Source organism: Alternaria burnsii (assembly GCF_013036055.1).
Source record: "Alternaria burnsii strain CBS107.38 chromosome Unknown 730, whole genome shotgun sequence".
In the NCBI taxonomy this organism is placed as follows: Eukaryota; Fungi; Ascomycota; class Dothideomycetes; order Pleosporales; family Pleosporaceae; genus Alternaria; species Alternaria burnsii.
In genome coordinates, this window is record NW_024066110.1 from 390844 (window position 1) to 412046 (window position 21203).

The 21203-nt window shown below is 51.7% G+C and overlaps 7 protein-coding genes across 7 annotated transcripts; 2 read left to right on the plus strand and 5 right to left on the minus strand.

The window, feature by feature from the left end:
* Positions 1–272: 272 nt before the first annotated feature.
* On the plus strand, positions 273–3104 carry GT037_003539 (e3 ubiquitin-protein ligase nedd4; the record flags this gene model as incomplete). The annotated part of the gene is made up of 8 exons (XM_038928586.1): positions 273–309; positions 372–410; positions 467–572; positions 635–768; positions 817–2323; positions 2372–2509; positions 2557–2952; positions 3005–3104. The coding sequence occupies 8 exons, from the start codon at positions 273–275 to the stop codon at positions 3102–3104; spliced, it is 2457 nt and encodes an 818-aa protein (XP_038788293.1).
* Positions 3105–3717: 613 nt separating this feature from the next.
* GT037_003540 (uncharacterized protein) lies at positions 3718–4261 on the minus strand (the record flags this gene model as incomplete). Its single annotated transcript, XM_038928587.1, has 2 exons — positions 3718–3998; positions 4054–4261. The coding sequence occupies 2 exons, from the start codon at positions 4259–4261 to the stop codon at positions 3718–3720; spliced, it is 489 nt and encodes a 162-aa protein (XP_038788294.1).
* A 1490-nt stretch (positions 4262–5751) lies between these two features.
* GT037_003541 (branched-chain-amino-acid aminotransferase) lies at positions 5752–7098 on the minus strand (the record flags this gene model as incomplete). Its single annotated transcript, XM_038928588.1, has 1 exon — positions 5752–7098. One exon carries the CDS (start codon positions 7096–7098, stop codon positions 5752–5754), a length of 1347 nt encoding a protein of 448 aa, XP_038788295.1.
* Positions 7099–8073: 975 nt separating this feature from the next.
* On the minus strand, positions 8074–9234 carry GT037_003542 (galactose oxidase kelch beta-propeller; the record flags this gene model as incomplete). Its single annotated transcript, XM_038928589.1, has 1 exon — positions 8074–9234. One exon carries the CDS (start codon positions 9232–9234, stop codon positions 8074–8076), a length of 1161 nt encoding a protein of 386 aa, XP_038788296.1.
* A 448-nt stretch (positions 9235–9682) lies between these two features.
* On the minus strand, positions 9683–12360 carry GT037_003543 (galactose oxidase kelch beta-propeller; the record flags this gene model as incomplete). The annotated part of the gene is made up of 7 exons (XM_038928590.1): positions 9683–10610; positions 10661–10853; positions 10919–11064; positions 11329–11456; positions 11504–11515; positions 11569–12113; positions 12177–12360. 7 exons carry the CDS (start codon positions 12358–12360, stop codon positions 9683–9685), a joined length of 2136 nt encoding a protein of 711 aa, XP_038788297.1.
* A 2555-nt stretch (positions 12361–14915) lies between these two features.
* Positions 14916–15998, minus strand: GT037_003544 (uncharacterized protein; the record flags this gene model as incomplete). The annotated part of the gene is made up of 1 exon (XM_038928591.1): positions 14916–15998. One exon carries the CDS (start codon positions 15996–15998, stop codon positions 14916–14918), a length of 1083 nt encoding a protein of 360 aa, XP_038788298.1.
* Positions 15999–16854: 856 nt separating this feature from the next.
* GT037_003545 (single-stranded nucleic acid binding r3h) lies at positions 16855–19546 on the plus strand (the record flags this gene model as incomplete). Its single annotated transcript, XM_038928592.1, has 4 exons — positions 16855–16917; positions 16967–17805; positions 17856–17996; positions 18046–19546. 4 exons carry the CDS (start codon positions 16855–16857, stop codon positions 19544–19546), a joined length of 2544 nt encoding a protein of 847 aa, XP_038788299.1.
* Between the last annotated feature and the right edge of the window lie 1657 nt (positions 19547–21203).

Consider the following 21203-nt stretch of genomic DNA (forward strand, 5'->3'; position numbering starts at 1 on the left):
TCGTCGGGCAGCGCCGTGAAGGCCCGCCGCATTTGCCTTTGTAGTAGACTGCGCACGGTCGCCTTTCGCACAGCCTCCTCCAGTACCTGTACTGTACCCTCGTCGCTCCGCCGTAGCCAACCCAGAGACGCCATACATCACCACCCAAACCCAGCACCAGAGAAGAGGCACCTAACCATCGCGAGCTCTGAGAGCCGCCCCTCTACCTCTGTCGCCCGTTCCCGCTCCAACCCACACCCACGACCGCTTGTTGCGCTGCATAACCGCGCATCATGGACGGCGCTGGCCAGCCCAACCTGCGCATCACCAGTATGTCTCACCCGCTGCCCACCGAGTCCCGTGAGCCCCACGACCAAACTAACACGCCGCAGTCATCGCCGCCGATGGGCTCTACAAGCGCGATGTGTTCCGTACGTATGCCCTGACCTAGCCCAGCGTCGTCATGTCGCTCATGCATGTGCTGCAGGATTTCCGGACCCTTTCGCTGTAGCCACAATCAATGGCGAGCAGACGCGCACCACCAGCGTCATCAAGAAGACGCTGAACCCCTACTGGAACGAGAGCTTCGACATGTACGCTGCCCTGGGCTTTGGCCTCGCATGCCTTCGCATCGTGACGCTAACACTCGACACAGGAAAGTGAACGAGGAGAGCGTTCTGGCGGTTCAGATCTTTGACCAGAAGAAGTTCAAGAAGAAGGACCAGGGCTTCCTGGGCGTCATCAATGTCCGCATAGGGTCGGTAATAGACCTCGATGCCGGCGGGGATGGTAGGCCTGATGCATGCCAGTCTACATCATCTGCTAACAGCTCCTCAGAGATGCTCACGCGCGACCTCAAAAAGTCAAACGACAACATGGTCGTCCATGGCAAGCTCATCCTCAACCTCTCCACTAACCTCACCGCGCCCATTACCCAGGGAGCTCAGAACGCCACCCGACCGACCGCATCCCCGCACCCGTCCGTCAACGGTGCTGTCCCTGGTGCTGTTTCAACTCCACAACAGTCGACGACGAACCTTCATCCTCCCGACGTATACCCCGGTCAGCAACGACCCTCAGTCGCCGGCCAACCAGCTGCCCAGCGTCTCAGTCAAGCCCCTCCAGCTGGCCCACCAACTGGCCCGCCCGCTGGTCCAGGCCCCGCGCCAAATGGAGCGACTCCAGCTCGCAACAGCGGCGGTGCATACAGCGCTTTCGAGGATGCTCAAGGAAGATTGCCAAATGGCTGGGAGCGTCGCGAGGATCATCTGGGCCGAACCTACTACGTCGACCACAACACTAGACAAACCACTTGGATCAGGCCGGGCGCAGGATTCAACGAGGCTGATCAGCGCCGAGATGTAGCTGCGCAGACCCAGCAGGAGCGCATGCGACATCAGAACCGCATGCTGCCTGAAGATAGGACCGGAGCCAACTCGCCCACTCTCACCGATCGTCAGCCATCACCGCCTGCTGGTTCGGCCAATGCTGCAAGCATGATGGCAACAGGAGCGACTACTGCTGGAACAGGAGAGCTCCCGTCTGGTTGGGAACAGCGGCATACACCCGAAGGTCGACCATACTTTGTTGATCACAACACGCGAACGACAACATGGGTAGACCCTCGCCGACAGCAATACATCCGCATGTATGGTGGTCAGGCCGCCAACGGAAGCACCATTCAGCAGCAGCCCGTCTCCCAACTCGGGCCATTGCCATCAGGGTGGGAAATGCGCCTCACCAACACAGCCAGAGTATACTTTGTGGATCACAATACGAAGACAACTACCTGGGACGACCCGAGATTACCGTCCTCGTTGGACCAGAACGTACCTCAGTACAAGCGCGACTTCCGTCGCAAGCTGATCTACTTCAGATCACAACCTGCACTGCGCATTGTTAGTGGTCAATGCCATGTCAAGGTGCGACGAACGCACATCTTCGAGGATTCTTACCATGAGATCATGCGCCAAAGCGCTGCTGATCTCAAGAAGCGACTAATGATCAAATTCGATGGTGAAGACGGTCTGGATTATGGAGGTCTCTCCCGAGAATTCTTCTTCCTGCTATCCCACGAGATGTTCAACCCCTTCTACTGCTTGTTCGAATATTCTGCGCACGATAACTACACTCTTCAGATTAACCCTCATTCCGGCATTAACCCCGAACATTTGAACTATTTCAAGTTCATTGGACGTGTTGTTGGTCTGGCCATTTTCCATCGCCGTTTCTTGGATGCCTTCTTTATCGGAGCGTTTTACAAAATGATCTTGAGGAAGAAGGTTGCTCTCCAAGACATGGAAGGTGTAGATGCTGACTTCCATCGTAACCTGGAATGGATGCTGTAGGTTCAAACTCCATTTTTCGGGCGCATACAAGCTAACAAACGCAGGAACAACGATATCACGGATGCTCTAGAGTTGACCTTTGCTACTGATGACGAGCGCTTCGGTGAAACCGTCAGCATTGAGTTGAAGCCTGGAGGTGACAATATCGAGGTTACCAACGAGAACAAGCACGAATACGTTGAGTATGTGGATCCAGTCTTAGCCTGTCCCAATTATGCTAACTGATCAGACTCATTACCGAATGGCGTATTCAGAAACGCGTCGAAGAGCAATTCCAGGCTTTCATTACTGGTTTCCATGAACTAATTCCTGCGGATCTCGTAAACGTTTTTGACGAACGTGAGCTCGAGTTGCTCATCGGTGGTATTGCAGATATCGACGTTGATGACTGGAAGAAGCACACGGATTACCGTGGCTACACCGAGAACGATGAAGTGATTCAGAACTTCTGGAAATGCATTCGCAGTTGGGACGCCGAGCAAAAGTCGCGTCTCCTACAATTCGCTACCGGAACATCACGTATTCCTGTCAACGGATTCAAGGATTTGCAGGGTAGTGATGGGCCAAGAAGATTCACAATTGAAAAGGCTGGTGAGCCCAATCAATTGCCGAAATCACACACATGGTATGAGACCCAAGTATCCAGCGTATGGGCCAGCTGCTAACAAGATGTGCAGTTTCAATCGTCTCGATTTACCACCTTACAAGACATTCGAAGCACTCAACCAGAAACTTACCATCGCCGTTGAAGAGACAGTTGGTTTCGGACAAGAATAAGCCTCTCGCCATCCGGCAGGAGTCATGCGTGTGGACCACAGCTGTGGCCAAGGAAGTGCGGGAGACTACTACTACTACATGGCGTTGATGCCATTGTACAAAATCTGCGAAGGGAAGGTGGAGCATTAGTAAATGGCGAGAACGCGCTCCTTGGGATCGTATATGACACTTGACTTTCTGGACTTGTGTCTGACCTGGCTCATCTTCAGTGTATTGCGTGGGATATATTGCATTACTTGCACATGTGCACGTACTAAGCGGCGTTTTGGGGGTTGATCGGAATGAAAGTAGTATAGCGCTTTTCTTATATGAGCGCTGTAACAATGAAGGATGATGAGACCTGGATGGAGTCTACGTGACATGGTCAATTGTGTTGCCTCGGAGCATGTCATGGCTGCCGCGTGTGCGGCTTTGCATACGTGGAACTGTTTCGCTTATTGATGTTTAAATTCTTGTCATAGGAACGGCGGCATTCACAAGTATTCGCAACACACGTAATTAGTTGCAAACGGCAGGCATGTCAGTCAACCCAGGAAAGCCATCGTATCACTGATTAAATATTATCCTATTCATCCAACTACCCGCTCGACCACCAGCAATTGTACTACTCCATCTACAACAGACCAGCAAACATGGCAACAACGGCGGCACCAGCAGGTACACCGAAGCTGCTACCCGCACCAGCGAAGCTCGTGGGAGTTGAGCTAGCCTCAGACTCGGAGCCGGTGCCAGTAGCACTGGTCATGGCGCTCGTAGCACTGGCAACGGCACGAGACTGTGTAGCAGCGACGCTGGCAACAGAGGCCATGGACGAGGAAGCAGCGGCACGGAGGGGCTCGGCGGCACCGCAGTAAGATGTTACGGTGTTCTGGACAGGAGGCTTCTCAAGGGAGTCTACAGATGGTTTGTTAACTTCTACTCATCCTGTTTGTATGCATGGAACACTTACCAGGGCAGTTGTTGTAGCAGACGAGAACATCTCTGTAGACGTCACAGAGACAGATGAAGTCGTTGGGGTTCTCGTTGCAGGCGTCGATGCGGGATTGGTAACCTTGGACGCAAGTGTCTACAATGTTTTGGGCATCGCACTTGTCCTGGGCAGCGACGAAGCTAGCAGACGCTGAGATGGCGACGGCGATGGCGGTGATGAAACGCATTTTGATACGAATGTTCGGATGGTAAAGTGGTGTAGTTCTACGACGTTGTATTACAAAGTATTAAGGTATAAAGAAGCTACCCAAAGCGAATGGTGGGTATTGTTGTTCGTATAGCGACCGAGAAAGGTAGGATAGATGACAGAAGATACGAGGAACGCAGAGAAGAGAAGAAGAGGAGACACGAGAGGGAGTCTAGGGTAGATTTAACCTTCGCAGGTGGCTTGGGAAACCCCATCCCTAATCCCATCTTGTCAAACACAAAACTAAAACTAATAACCTTTAAGCCTCCTTTCCCCGGAAGACTGCAGAGTCAAGAAGAAGCAGTGTCAGTGCTTCCCTGCGCCTATCCGTCTCTTGAGTCGAACTAAGCAAGACGGAGCCTAGTGCATGCCAGCCTCGGAAGATAATCGCGGACGAGAGCTGGTCTAGCGTGTCTCCTCCTAAAATTAGTGATTTCGATGCATCAGGAGTCGTATTCCTGCCTCGTCCAATCCACTATAGTTTGTTTGCCGCTGGATAGGTGGGACTCAGCTGAGCTGGCAGTGGTGCTTGCAAGCTGCTGTGGGCAGATGGTTCGGTGGTGCAGGCGTGAGGGGGGGGGGAAAGGTTGACAGTCACGGTTCACACAACGGCAAGGGCTCGCCGAGAAGTCATGGCTTGCAATGCGCATTTCGCTTGTAGAAACAGCCCGAGTCAGGATACTAATTGGTGGGAGTGCATGATGTACGCCAGGGTGCTGGTCACTTCGCGAAGCACTTGAGGCGCGACGGGACCACGCGCCGTTGCAAAGGGGAAAGACGCCCAGAAAGGCTATAATACGGCGGCACTGCGCCCCTTCCTCTTTCTGCAGCTATGCAACTCTTCGGAACTTTGCGAGATCTTAACAGGGCAGCGTATATGTCGTATCCCCACATCTCCTGACCCTGCTACATATGTCGTGATATAGCTCGGCTTCTGCCGAGGCGTTCGTGGTTCTCGTTGCAACTCGTTTATACCGGGCATCAATGAGCAGATATTCGATAACCAATAGACATTTCTTCGTCACAAGGGTCGATCGGCAAGCACGGGCGTTTGCTCCCCAAATCTCGTTATCGAAGGGTCTGAGGTCCGTGGTTAGCGCATGTAAATGAGATTGGAAATTAGGTGAACCTGTGGGCCCGTTGTGATTACGTGTATACCTTCCTGTAACAGCTTCCCAGCCTTCCCACCCAGAGAAACCACCTCAAAGATTGTATTCTTGTGCATCACGTGCTATCATGATACGAGAGGGAACGACAGCGAACTTATCGTGTGTAACGGATATATGTATAGTTGCTAACCAAAGCAATCTGTGTGTGTGTGTGTGTGTGTGTGTGTGTGTGTGTAGAAACAGCCGACAGCCATGCTCCTCGCTTTTACTCAGTACCAAAACAAAAGGAAAATGAACCACCCTGGAAATCAAACGCCATGTTCATGCACATACGACTCTACCGCCTCTTCTGCAAACATATTTATTCCTCATCGATAACACGACCCCACTCATGTCCCTCCATACCGTCGCTACCCCACATGATGCCCTTGAGAGAGTTTTTGAAGAAGCTCGCATACGCGCCAGAGTCACCCTTGACCATTGGCACCTCAATGTCCTTGCCACGGAAGTGAATCTGGCTGATAGGAGCGACGAACCACGCAGTACCAGCCGCGAATGCCTCAACAAGGCGTCCTTCCTTGGCCGCTTCTTCAATCTCGAAGACGTTGAACTTGCGCTCAATAACCTCTAGAGTGTCGAGATCGGGTGAAGGAGAAGAAGAAGTGAGCCTTGAACGGGCGAGTTCGAGAATAGACCTCCTCGTTACACCATCCAGGACAATACGTTCGTTGAGATCAGCGGTAACAAGTTGTAGCTTTCCATCCTTGGACTTCCACACAACGAAGAAATTGCTGGCCCCCGCCTCGGTGATCGTGCAATCTTCACCAAACAGCCAGAGAATCTGGTGGTATCCCCTCTTTCTCGCCTCGCCTTGGGCTACTAGAGAAGGACCATAGTTGGCACCAACTTTAGCGTATCCGAAACCGCCGGGCCACGCGCGGCACATATCATCTTGAGAAGCGAGCAGCTTAATACCACCGCTCATGTCTCCCATGGGAGCAAAGCAACATAGAATGATGAAGAGAAGGGCCTCTTTCGGCCGCTCGACGCCAAGGGCGGGATCGGAAGCGATCATGGTAGGTCGGATGTAAAGGAACTGTCCTGGACGGTCCTTTGGAAGCCACTTGGCACCATCTGTTGCGCAAAGCTTGACAATAAGCTTGAGGAGTTCCTCGGGATCAAACGCGGGCAGGGCGATACGGTTTGTGGACATGAGCATACGGCGACAGTTCAGGTCTGGGCGGAAGAGACGTAGTTTGCCGTCGTATCCACGATACAACTTCATTCCCTCGAAACATTCAGTCGCGTAGTGCAGGCATGAGGCCGTGGGTGCAAGGGACAACGGGCCGTAGGGTTTCAGCTCTGGTGCTGCCCAGCCGGTCTCAACATTCCATTGAGCTTGCACCATGTGGTCGGTGCAGACCTTCTGGCTAGCCATCTCTGCTGAACCTACAGCTGGGACAGAGCGAGGGGTGCTGGTGTATGTGCAGGTGACTTTGGAAGCATCAAGTTCAGCCAGAGGTGCGTCAACAACATCTTGAGTTTTGCTTGCTGGCTCGTTTGGTGGTGTGGCGGTGATGGAGTTTGTGAGAGATGCAGAGTTGATCTGTTCTGGGGCATTCTTGAGGAGCGCAGACTTGATGCCGGCTTGTGTGAGGTCGGTGACCGTCTCGTTGTGATTCGGGGGTGTGACGGCGCTGGGTGCCATTGTTGCTATGTATGAGGACGTGTGGTTGCTAAGCTGTCAATTGAAGTAGCGATAGTCGAGGACAGAAAATATGGTTGCTTCGGTGTGGTAAGAGAAGTGAGTAGTCCAATGCGCGATGAGAAGACACGTACCCTGACGCGCTCTTATACCATGGATCTGAAAAAATTCGATCAAGAGTCACACGCCTTCCTATCACACGGGCGGGAGCAAACCCACTTACCCTAACGATCCATCGATGTAATGTTTGCCCAGCCCCCTGCGGACTACGGCGGGAATCTAGTGTCATTCCTTACAGAACGCAAAGATAAAGGGTTCCACTTGCAGCCGAATTGGACGCTCGGAGTACCCATCTTGAGCAAAGCTTGCTCACGATTGCCTTCTCTCAATGCCACCAAATTGTTCTCTTCCTCTCTTTCTCTGATATGACACGGATAAGTCGCCATCGTCAAGACCATGACAAAAGACGCATCTTCCAGAAGCCGTCGAAGCCGGGGTTGTGTCTGCTAGCGTACCTGAGGACCAAGAATGAGCAGGCGGGCGTAGGGCGTGTGTGCCGAGCCTGCGGTATCCTCGTACCTACCGCTAGTATCCGCGACCAGTTCGCGCTTCCGATCCCCGGACATGGAGATGGGGGAAAATGTATGACACGGCAATATATCATCGAATCTGGTACAACCCTGGAGCAATACGAACAATGATACGCAGTCTGCGATGTCGGAGGTGTATATGCAGACAGTGAAGTTGTGGTCCTTGTGGGAGATGGCGAAGTATCTCGGTAATCAGCGGTATAAGCAATGGAGAACTTCACCGCAGGGGAAAAAAATGCTCAAGTGACCTGCTCAAAACAGGGTATCATATTCTAAGACGGCCAGACCGGTTGCAGTCTTCTAAGGGGCGCTCCACGCCGAGGTTCCGTCGCGATGCATGCACGTATCTCTATGTAGATTTCCTCCTCTAACCGTCGCAAAGTGAACTCTACGATGCCGGGGATGACGATGTCTCGCTGACCTGACTCGCCGCCAGCATTTGACTTGCCCTCAAGCTATCAATACCCTTCATGATCCCATCTGCAACCTCGCCAACCCGTCCTTCAAGCGTACTAAAGTCCATTCTGCTAATAGCAGCATTGATTTGTTCCATGACGAGTTCATCCTGCACCACCTCAGCTGTAACCTGGCCCTCGGTCCTCCAGTATTCTTCCCGCACACCTCGCAACGCTGAATCGCGGTTCACAGAGTTTGTGAGCAGAGCCAGCGCGCGCATCTTATTGAATGTATCTTCGGCGGTTCGTGTAGTTGTTTCGATGCGCTCGGCGATGGAAACAGGCTTGGCGAGCCAGCGGTTCGTGCTTGTAGCCCAGAGGACGAAGGCAAAGCCCATGTCTACCATGGCGAAGGCGACGTATCGTAGGAATCGGACACGCCAGTGCGCTGAATCGATATCCTGCACATACTTTGCTCGCTTGTTGAGCGTGATGTCGTAGGTGGCCATGTACCACACTTCCACCACCATCAAGAGCAATCCTGCAATGGTGGCATGCGTGCGAAACCGCGAACCCTCGCTTCCTACAAGCGACGACGTCGCGAGACCAAGAACAGCGAGTTGGAAGATATGCGGCATGACCATTGTTGGAAGCGAATACAAAAAGTAGTTTTGCTGGTCATTTCCATCGGATGCGGTACACCACACGCAGTTCAACAGGGTGTCGGGGCCATATGTCAGATACAGCAGTTTGTTGCGCACGCTCCAGTTGAACTTTGTCCGTAACGCATCATCCTCATCTGTGAGCGGTCGAAGGTGGCGCAGACGCGCAAACAAGACACTGGTCTCTGTTCGGATGTGACTTTGTGTCTTGAGGAATATGTTCTCGGGTGCAAACCGAGAGAAGGAGAGGACGAGGCATACGAGTGCGCTCACGAAGAGCAAGTTTAACGCATACTGAACTCTCGGAGGCGTCGGCCGTACCGGCACGCTTCTCCCGGTTGCGCGCGCGAGGTTGATCCAGTCGAGTACGCGGGGTATGAGGAAGGGTCCGAAGATGATGAGGATCGAGTGGACATTCTGCGGGAGAAACGTCAGGCGCGGGATGACGACGTAGGATATTACAAGTAAGACAATTGAGCGCAGGTTGAACATTGTACAAGTCGGATGATCATGAGGAAGTCGGCGAGGGCTATGGTGTCGCTGAGGACATGTGTCCTCGCATATGGCCAAAGTCGAGGTGACGTGTGAGCGTCGGCGGCACTGAAGCGCGATCACACGTGAGCCCGTGCTAGTACCCCAATTTCCGTCCACTTTCAATGCGTCAGCCTCAGCACTCAGCCAAGTTCGACTGCTTTACCTGCACTATATGCGTCTTGCATATTTGCAGCCGAGTATGACTTCTTACGAACACTAAGCATGCTAACGGGATGTTCGGATTGAGACTCCATTCATCTGATCTGGAAGCAAGATACTACAAGCGAATTACAACGACTTCGTTAGAACACCCAAAAGGCACCATATCCATGGACCCAAGTCTGCTGATGTCTACTTCCGCACGCTCCTAAACAGGCGATCGCCAGATCTCACATATGCCCTTCTGTTACAAACCTCTCCTGTATAGATCGCCTGTTATCTCTCCCCGAGATTCATGCTGTGGTGCCTGCGCATAAAAACGTGCCGGCGTACTTGTAGTGCTGATGTGGTTGGCACGTCCATCGCTGCTGTATTGCGTCCCTATCGGACTCCCTCTGCTGCCAGAAGGCGAATGTGGTGATTGTCGCGAGCTCGTCGATGGACTATTGGGTCGTGGATAGTAGATTGGAACTTGCTGTTGAATAACGTCGTTTGGAGATTGTCGTGGCGAAGTCGGCGTAGGGTACGAATATTGAGTGTCCTGACCTTGCGCAGACTGCGGATAGTTTACTTGAGTACTCCAAGCAGCTGTCGGCGAGTTACGAGCAACATTACCGTCGCTGAAGAGTTGCTCGCCATGTGGCGAGTGATTCGCGTGCCCACCTTCAACAGGAGATATGTATGGGGGATCGTGACCGTACGAAGGAGGGCCTTGAGCCGAATACGGTGAGTTGTGGTCGTGGCTAACGGAGTATGATTGTTGTTGGACATGTCCGGGATAACCAAAGGCGAAAGAATCTGCCTGGTCATGTATGGAAACGTACTTGCTAGCAGCTGTGTCGGCCATCTCTTGAGGCACGGTAGTCGCAAGCTCAGCAGGTGGAAGATCGAGTGGAACTTCACCCTCCTTCGCCTTCAATGCCTTCTTCCGCCGATGCAGGCAGAATAGTATAAGGCATAGGATGCCTATTAGTCCCAAAAGCCCTCCGACTGTACCACCAGCAATAGCTCCCACCTTCGTCTTCTTTGAGCTTCTAGGGGATGGGGATTCTGTTGCCGAAAGTAGAGCACGAGTAGCTGATCTTGCAGTAAAAGTAGGTTTAAGTGTATAGTAGGTAGCAAGATCAGGGTGGCCCCACGTTGCTGGAGAAGTCTTCGTGGCACCTCCGGCAGGTCTATTCTTGTTAGTCGTGTTAACCTCTGTTTGCAGACGAAAAATACCTACCCTCCCCCAATCACGGAGATGATAGGCGAAGGAACAACGTAGTCGTCTAGCTGAGGGCTGAATTTGTCCCAAAGTTTTGAGTCCCCACCGTTGTACCCAAGAACCATGTTGTGTTGTCCTTGACCTTCTGGTACATCGCATTTGTCGTATATAGGGAACCAGCCACCTATGACCAACATCTGCGCGCGATTGACTTAAGGATTGGGTTACGAAGTTAGTGTGTATTTCATATACAGTTCGTACATCGATATTACCTACCCACGTTCGCACTACAGCCACCATGACCAATTTTAGATGGATTCTCACTACTGAAGACCTTGATCCAGGTAAAGGACGGAAGAGAAAGGATGTAGACGTCGTCGAAAGCCGGTGCTTCACCGAACCCGTACCCGCCGTAAAGATAGCTACTCCAAATAAGCATATTCACTCCAAGGCGACACAATGTGTATACGAAGCTTGTATATGGCACTGAGATCTTAGCGACAAACTGCAATTTCTCACAGTCTTTTCGAGGTCCTAGATAGCACGGGCAAAACCCTTGGGACTCCGTTGATCCTCTTTCGTATCAACGACCTCTAGCCCCTGTGGACGTTTCCAGCTTACCGATGGCGCCGACCAAAGCAACAGCAGGAATATGACTTTTACAAAACAAGAATCCAGTAACTTACACATTGAAAGATGACTCGTCATCCGGCCAAGTGACATCAGCACAGAACTGTCTGCGGGTGTCAGGTATATCGCCAGATGCGGTCTGTGTATACCATTTCGACGAAGCCATATCGTAGACGTGAATAGTCTATAACGTCAGCTATGTAGAAGCTGAATGTCTCTTCGATATCTTACACTCATGTTTGCCTGATACACTGCGTTAGTATGTTCAGTCATACATGGCTTTGGTCTAAACCTACTGCATCAAAGCTGCCGTTATGATACGAGTCTTCGATACCACCGAAATAGATAAGCACACCGCTGTCCGAAACGGGTAGGAACAAAAGTTGTCCTTCAGCTCTCCCAATATCATCTGGTCCGGTTATATTCTGTAGGTCACCTGTAGACATGTCGAATTGAATCAGCCCGTTGGTGGCCATGGGAGGCCCATTCCAATCGGGCGCTGTTCTGTTGCTTAGCCATCCGCCGAAATAGAATCCTAATCCGCGGCTTTCGACTTGCGTCCCGGCTCCAAACGATACTCGTTGTAGCTCCTTGTCGCCATTCGTCTCGGTAGTGTTCCATTGATTGAGCAGGACATCGTAGGTCCAAATACCGAAGTCCATGGGACTAGCACCGGCGGCGTATTCTCCGCCAAACTGATAGAAGCATTTGTTCGTATTGTCCGCCCATGTATAACCGCCAGAGAGGCTGGGAATGTGTCCAGGCTTCGAGTACGCCTTCTGTTCCGGCATCCCGGCATCGACCGTCGATGAATTCAAGTTACTAGACAAAAGCCATGTATCTAGATAGCAGTCGTTAGATTATATCAAGAGAGGTAAATGATGTTTTGTCAAGCTCTACATACTGGAATGGTTCGACGTGAAAGGGACTTCTCCTACCATGCCACCATCAATGTACAGCATCGAGTCAACCCGTGCCGTTGCATGACCCCATCTTCGGCAGAATCCTTTCACAGGGTCGTCCTGCTGTGCTAAAGACTGAGTAGCAAGACTAAGCAGAACAAGGACATCTCGTAGAATGGAGGCCATGATATGCATACATGACGCTCCTGAACAAGCACACGTGAGATATGGGAAAGGCGCGAAAGCTGTTCAAGGTAAGGACAACTGTAGGATGCAGCAGGAAGGAGGGGCGGGCCGCAGACGTTGGAGTGGATATGTACAGGGCTGAGGATGACCTCGACAGAAGGACCGGATTGTAGGCGGAAGGTCTGAGGTTGTCGTTTGTGGCGCACCTCGTTGAGTTGATGCGCTCCGGTTCACCGATCTGACTGCGTCGTAATATTGCTAGGCGACCGTCTTCTCAGCCATGTCGTGAGCTGTGGGACGCCTATCTCCAATGAAATCACAGCACACGAAATACGAGTGATCTACAGGCCCGACAGAGGCGTTTGACCAAGCAGGATATAGGCCTAGTTTGAAGTCTGCGAGAACACGGCGCCGACCTGCCAAGGGTGGCCTGCTGCGACGAACATTGTACGTGGCTTGAGACAGATCGAATGAGACGAACAGGTGAAGAAAATACTATCGCTGCGACCAGTAGTAGCGAGGTGGTCAGACTGAATCGGAAGCTGCTGCTCAGCCGCTCTCGAGTCCTTCGATCCAGAGCTACGTTTCTTGCTTCGTGTGGAGTGACACACGGCGGAAGATGCGGGGAGGTCTTTCAGCTGGGCGCTCAACGTTATTTGTGGCCATTGACCTTAACAGTCTAGATCCGCACAACGACAGGCCTCAATAGCATGCCAATCACGATGAACCCTGTGTTCCTTTTCTCGCTTTACGCAGTACTATGCATGATGCGGGTGTCGGGATTTGGGGGCCGATTTGGATGTCAGTGACGGCTCAACGCATGTAGCAACCAACGCCACGCGCAACAGCTGTCAGGGCATCACATTCGTCCCAAGATACACGTCTCTTCTTCACGGTGATATTGAAATCAAGGTCACGAGGCCCCTTTGTTCAGATAGGCACCGAAGTATGTTGGCCTAAAGCGAACCCGCAGCTCCAATACCGACCGAAGTCGACGTGGACGAGCTGCAGGATTAGAATGGCAATTCTGTTTCTCTGGGTCTGCTCTGGAAAAGGCGAATCCACTTCGTGAAGGAAGGACCTTAGGGTTATTGGAGACCGTTGACAATATGTGAAGAAAAGAAGAGCAGAAGCTTCGCGGAGAAAATTGAGCGACACGGATGGCTTTCTTGGCGCGCTAGCAGTTAGCTCATCCCTCTTAATGGCCCCTGCCCACACGTCATGAGCCATGTGCAACATCACGACATTTGTACAATACGTATTGAAAACATGTCTCATGCTACATCCGGAATTAGATTACCGCTTAATATGTGGCATTCCCCTGATACGGCATTCCATGTCCTGGCTATGCTAACTAAGCTTCATCCTCTTTCAGCGAAGCCGACTTGTCAACCACCGGATGAGCCATGCAACCCCACAGATAATTTTGGTGGTATCCGTTAAGCACATTACGACACCCTACACTTACGAGGTCCTTTGGTATCAAAACGACTCAAAATACATGTTTCCATTAGTTTCCAGCTTATCTTGAACGCAACCAACCAACAACGATATAGATCGCGCACCCAGTCGAACCAGAGAGGAGCTAGAAACAACCCGATGGAATTTGAGTTTCTCGACTGAATGTTGTAGGAATATCTGGGGAATAATACCTAGGTATAATGAGGCAGCGTCTAATTGACACTATGATTCGCGCTTCGCCAGCGTCCTTGATTCTTGTCCCGGACCCTGCCTTACGCAACAGTGTTTATCTGCATGAAATCTACAGTTCATCAGTTAGATTGCTCACAACGCATTTAACTCCTCTAGTGCAGGTCCCATGGCTTTCATAGTAGACTACGCAACGAAGGCATACATCGTCGTCAGCATCAACTTACACTATGTGTAACTCACGGATGATTTGAGAATCGTACAAATCGTCATCTGGGCAGTGTCTAAAATGATGTCCGATAATTCAGGACGCCTCGAAGCATGGTACTATCGAAGTCTTAGTTTTAGGAAATGCTCTTCATTTGCAGCGACAGAATTCGAGAAGTTTTGCGAAACGCTGCGATGATACCTCTCGACAGCATGCTCAAAATTCAGCGACCAATACCACTTTCGCAATCAATATTCGCCTATACAGAATTCAAATACTTTCAGTCTCGGAACGATCGAACAGGCTCGAGTTCACGCCGAATGGAAGACTGGGTTGGTGATACGGTGGGGAGAAGGAAGAATCATACCACAAGTAAAACAACAAAGGAGTGTGGACTTTGGAGATGATATGAGCATAAGGTGGGATTCTAGATCAAACTCTTCCAATGTAATTTGACAATTATGAAGAAGCTGGTAAACCATTGTCTTAGCTTGAAACAACTATCTGGACTCGATGCAAACGCCTTTCTAATATGCTCGTAGTTGGTGCAGACCTATATCTGGTGACCCGGTAAGCCACAAGAGCGGCTCTGACCTTGATAACTCATTGTGATATTATCGTCCCGTCATCTGCAATGCAAGAATCTCCAGGTACCACTGCAGCATTCTGGCTTTCCCAATGTTGACTGCTATCTCGTCTACCCTGAATGCATAGCTTTTGTCAAGGCCAAGCGCTTGCTGTACGGACTCAAGCTACGCTCTCTCTGAACGGGTGGGGGTGCTTGCGCTGGCGGCGGTGTATCTCTGCCATTTGACACGGGTGGTCGATTGTCGAAGCGGTTTCTTGCCGGTCGGTATGGACTGTCACGAAGTCGTCCTCCGTTTCTCGCTTCTTGTGGACTGCGCGACCGGCGTGCGGCTTTGCGCTTGGAGTACGGACTGGGGCTGCGATCGCGACCGCTGTGGTACGGTGAGAGTGACCTTGAGGGTTTACCATCCCCTGAATGTGAGACTCCTGTTTTACCCTTTGATAGTCGGTTAGGTGGGTGGTTGTCATCAGACGTATCCATGGGATCCGCGCTTCTCGATCGTGATCTCGAGACGGAGTACTGACGAACTGGCCGCCTCCTATCTCTTCTTGCGCTTCTGCTTCGTGACCTGATACTGCCACTCAAGCTTCGTGGTGCTCTTCCTCTGGCATTCTCATGTGATGTCTGCATGCGCGCCGACCTTGACCTCGACTTTGACCTGGTTCTTCGGCGACCTCGCTCGCCAGGGCTGAAGGAGCTCATGCGCCGCCTTGTGTTTCTGTCTGCTGTATCCGATACGCAGGATGAGCGCGATTCCATGGACACTGATCGCCTGCTGCGCTTACGCAGCCCCTTGTCATTGTCGTCTCCTCGATGTCTTGGTGCATCGCGCTTCCGTCGTGGTGGAGATCGTGAGCGGGAGCGGGAGCGGGAGCGGTTTGTTGAGATGGTGGAGACAGAGTCGGCAGATGACGCAGAGAGTGACCGCGCGCGCTTGCGATCCTCTTCCTTCTTCTTCAAGATCTCATCTGCGACGCCCTTCTTGCGCAGCAGATCTTGGGGTACTTCGGTGGTAAGCTTGGGCTTCAGCTTGGGGTTGAGTAGTTGTTGTGTCCTGGAAGGTCGAGATTTGTATGGGCGTTCCTGGGCAGATGCCTTGCACTCGTAACTGTAATGTCCTCTCTTGAGGCACTTCTGACAGAGGGTATCTGCTGAAGCCTTGGAGCGCCCAGCACCTGGACGACGGAACATGGCGGACTGTAGTTGCAGTAGAGGTCGAGTGCAATAGGGTTCTGTCGGGCGAAAATCCTATCGTCGACGCTGGCAGGGATATTCGACGCGACTCTTGCGTCAGCGGTGCAGCAGACAGAGGTGTGATCAAGGCCTCGCCAACAAGTTCAGTCTCGTTCTGTCACTTTCGGCGAGGAAACGCGACCAGCCTTGTTCGCATGCAGTAAAGCGCAGATGCAGCTTGGCCGGAGAATTGGGCGGAGCGGCATGACTAAGCCCGCCCACTGGCCGCTTCCATCATCGCTTCTCTATCCTTCACACGCCTTGCGCTGCACCCCGCATAACAGCCTGGTCCCCGCCCTATACCCAAGTCAACGAGCCAATTCACCGGTCGTCCTTTGTCGTGCGCCCTGTCTCCGGGTGCTTGGCAGCTTCTTGCACACTCGACGCCCACGTCTCTGTACCGCACGCCTGTCGTCAAGGCTACTTCACCTTGACCTCGATCCAACAAACCCACTGCCCTACCCTTTTCCCACGAATGTCGGCATACCAACATGTCCAGCTTTCTGGCTCCGGTTATCGCGACTTTCCTTGAGCACCCTATTTCCTGAAAAAAAATTACGTCCATCACTTCGGTTAGCACACCACCTTCGTTTCCGTCTACGACGACCCACGTACGGCGTTGAGCTTGGTGATTCTTTCGGCTTCGGAAACACGCGTCCGTCACTTCATTCCACGGCTCTGCTGCTCCAAAACTGCCCGGATATCCATTTCGCCCTCCCCCGCGGTTGAACACCGTCTGCGCACTGCGCATAGGCCATCTGAATCGCATCCTACCGCCCAAATAGTCTTCAGTACCAACCACCGCCTCATAACCATGGCATCCGCGACACCGGCTCCAGCAGAACAGGCGCCCCCGCGGCCTCTGTCATTCGCCAAGGTACGGTTTTAAGAAGCAATTTCCATGGGCGGTGTGCTAACAGCGCTAGGTCGCGGCTTCTGCCATAAAACCCCAGACGTCGAAAGATTCTGCTCCACAAGCGAGGCCGCCTGTTGCGACACCTAGAATACCTGCCGTCGCCCAAAAGGCGCGCTCTATCCCCATGAACGGCGAGGTACCGCCCAGAATTCTCGCGGAAAAGCAAGAGGATAATGATGCGAGCAAAAGCGCTGAAAATGCCATCTCGCCGCCGGCGCAGCAGACAAGCACCGCCGAGCTATCGGACACACCGTCCACAGATCCCAAAGGGGAAGCTGTCGATAGGCCCCAGTCTGCTGCTGTAGTCAAGGTGTCTGTTACCGAGGACAGCAGCACTCAGCTCTCCTCGTCAGATGGATCCGGGAAACCTCCCAGTGTTGATGGAAAGAGTGTTGCTTCTGCAACCACCTTTGCGCTCGACGAGAAGGAGTCTTTGCGCCCAGACGACAGTGCCAGCCTCAGGGCAGTCGAGGAAGAGGATGTCACATCCCCACCCGACTCAGTCGTTGCAGACTCCCGGCAGGGATCTGATCACGGCGCTGCGCGTGCCTTCCGGGACCAGCTACATGAAATAGCGGTGATGAATCCTCAACCTAAGCGAGAAGGTCCTCCAGGTCGATTTCCAACACTAACCAATGGTCCGCAAACTTTGTACGACCCTAACCAGTCGCTGAACAGCGCAGGGCTCATGTCGCAGCCTATGGTCAATGGTATGCCCTCACTAAACGGTGTTCCCAACATGCCCGCCATTCCAGACGAGAAGCTGCTTGAAGCACTGCGGTCTCCACGCGATCGTTTGTTTGTAGTCAAGATTGAACAAGACTTTATTGATTTCATCAAAGATTCTCGGTACGTTACTGGTGACTACTTTTCTTCTCATCGTTACTAACGGGAGGCAGAGAAAATGAATTGTGTCTGCCGAATTGTAATACTTTCTATAGGATGCTTGCCCACCGTCTTGCGGACTACTATCTGCTCGGCCACGTGGTCGACACTACTATGACTGGTGTGAAGATTACACGAACACCTTACTGTAGGATGTAAGTATCTAGCGAGGTTTGTTGTGTTTTGTTGCTGACTGTTTCACAGCCCACCTCCCGTGTCACAGATGGTTGATCCTGCCAAGGGTACCAATACACCTCCTGTAGAGCTTCCTGCTCGTAAGATAATGCGTCGCGATGATGGAAAATCAGGTACAAACACCGGAGCTAATTCGCAAAATGCCTCAAAGACGACTTCTGAGATGGGTGGTAGTGAGGGCAGCAATGACGGCGAAGGCAGCAAAGACAAAGCCGCGCTATCCAGAGAAGAGCGTGAAGCACGTTATCGTGAGGCCCGTCAGCGCATCTTTGGAAGTGCAGAGAGCGAAGAGCCCGAGGTGGCAGAAAGCAATGGACCTGGAGAAGACAAAAACAAAGGGAAGGACATCTCACGATCAAGTTCCGCTGCTGGAAAGAAGAAGCCCAAGAAGCAGCGTAACTACGACGATGATGACTTTCAGGCTCGTTCCCGCTTTAATGTGTACTACCCGCAACAGTATCCTGTGGCTACATACACTGGAGATAACGCGGTCTATTACAACGGTTACCCAGGTCCTGCACAGAATGCGCCATATGCAACCATGAATCCTGGTGCTTCTCCTCCGACTGCTTTCAGCAACCCGTATCCGGGCATGATGGCCCCAGAGGCGCAGTCGCAGTATGGTTGGGCTGGTCAACAGTACCAGGCCTCTAACGGGTCAATGATGCCGTACCCCGGTTATGGACAAGCATCGAATGGTTACGACATATCGGCAGACTTCCAAAGGGGTATGTCGTCCTTCCAGAGCGCTGGCATGCCTTCTCAAGTCACTCCGAAGATGGCCAATCCGCAAATGGCATCTTATCAAGATACCTACCAGCAACCACAACATATGCCTGTGAATTCTGGTTGGTCACACGCAAATCAACAGCCCTCATTCCACATAGCTCAGGGTGCATACAATGCTCAGAATGGTCCTGGCAACCGACCCATGTCCGCACCCCACCAAGCACCAATGCCTGGGTATTCCTATGGGCAATTCGCCTCAAACGCTTACAATGGAAAGTCAAACCGCAATCAGCATCCTCTTCCAGGAAGCTATAACCGTGGACAGTTCAACCCACAAACTCAAGCTTTTGTTCCCGGTGGACGTAACATACCCTTCGGAATGCAGCAAAATATGATGCAGGGACAGCCTCAGTTAAATGGGTACGGCGGATACCAAATGTCGGCTCAGACTTCCATGCCTGCTCAAATGCCTAGACCCAACCCTTCTTCTAATTCCACGCCGTCGTTTGGGTCACCTCAAAGTATACAGGGCAACAACTCAGCCACTTCCATGAACCGAATCGCCTCCCAGACTGGCGAGCCGGGGTCATCTCAAAGCAGCATCGCAAAATATGGTACACCTTCACACCTGCCTCCAAAGCCTCCAGCTCCAGCTCCAGCTCCACCGTTTGCTTTGCCCTCTATGACGCGAGTACCATCATCCGGGCTTGCTAACAATGCTCCTACAACGTCCACTCGAGGCGGCTCGGGCAACTTCAATAACAACACGAACCCCAACTAACGCTTTACGACATGATCTTTAGCATTGCGACGGTGCCTCCATTGGACTTATTTGCATCTTTATCTGGCTGGGCACGGGATAGGTTCGAAGGGAGAATGAGGCGTTTATCTAATGCGTGCTTTCTATGCTTCCCGCTTGCATGTTGAGGATCGTCCGCATCCTGATCGTGATCTCTCCCACCTCTCAACTTTCTGCTAGGTCACTAGGTAAAAGCACTTTTCTTCTCGGTTAGTAGACGGAATGGGCGGTATTCATGTAGCTATAATAAAATTGTAACCTTGCTTCTATTACGACGGGGGGTTCACCCATGAACGTGAGCATCAACAGAATTGTGGAGTAAAATCCATCGTCCTATCAACCGTCCCTATCACCCACACGATTTTGATGAAGCTATCTCCACCTAAGTAACGCCGATGGGGTTGTTGGGACACTTTACGAAGCGTAAGTCGTCGGCAAAAGTAGCCGTGAGACGCCTGGTTTGTACGCTTTGCACCCAAAACGACAAGATTGCCTATCACGGTACACACTCAAGACTTGTACAGCAAAAGCTAAGTCGTGACAATACAGATGGGCAGGCGGACATCATGCACAGATATGACCGGTATGGGTAATAGGGAAGCGCGGATGACATACCTCGGTCTTGCGTCCGCGAGGGCAAGTTTTCGTTCTTGTTTGGAGACAATGAGGGATGGAATAAGAGCCATCTATGATTGAATCCTTTCGCTACCTACACCTGTGGTGATTGGAGCGCGCTGTCATACGGCACGGTGACCCGACAACTGAAGAAGCAACCACGTCCCAGGTACAATACCCAGTCGAATTGTCTTTTTTCTCATTATGGTAGAAATTTGGTTGGTGGGTAACTGTACCCGTGTTTCTAATCTGTAATCTACACTCATTGAATGCAATTACCTTGTTGGGACGGCTTTTGTGAATTGTGTGGGAAGGTTCGAGGTGATGGATGACATGTGGACGGCTTAAGCCACGTCAGAAATTGGAATGGCTCGGATGGCATACCCGCCACAAACGGTCCATTAGTTAGATTAAATTTCCGTTTGGGTTAGAAAGTACTTAAAGTTTCAAAGGGATATTTGCACGAGACGACAAATTGCTACGAAACTATACAGTTTTACCCCCAATTCAATCACATACCTCGACAGTGGGCTAGAAATCGCGCGCACAGCCGACGCTGCATGATAAAAGGATTATGTTTGTCGATCCGAGATGTATGGACGATTTCGCTACGAGCTTACCTGGATAATGGAAGATATGATGATACAAGAACGAAATATAGATTTATGCTCTTGGTGGAAATATTACCCTTCGAGGCACTGTTATGTTGTACAAGTCCGATATTGCCGTGCAACACACCATTCGGAAGCACGAGTTCTCCTATAGCTTTCAGCAGTATGGGTTCATTTCAAGGCGGGAATTGCATTATCGGCAGATCGAACAATCAGTAGTGATTGGTAATAGATTTCCGCCCTGAAATCAAAACGCTGATACAATAGAGCCGCGCTTTCGTATAAAATTCTAGAATCAGTAATTCTCGAGATAGCGACACCTTCCGTACACCGTAATTATCAGATCTGACTCACAAAAATCCACATTCGGTAGCTGAGCCGCACAAGAACTGTATTTCCAGACTCATGACTGA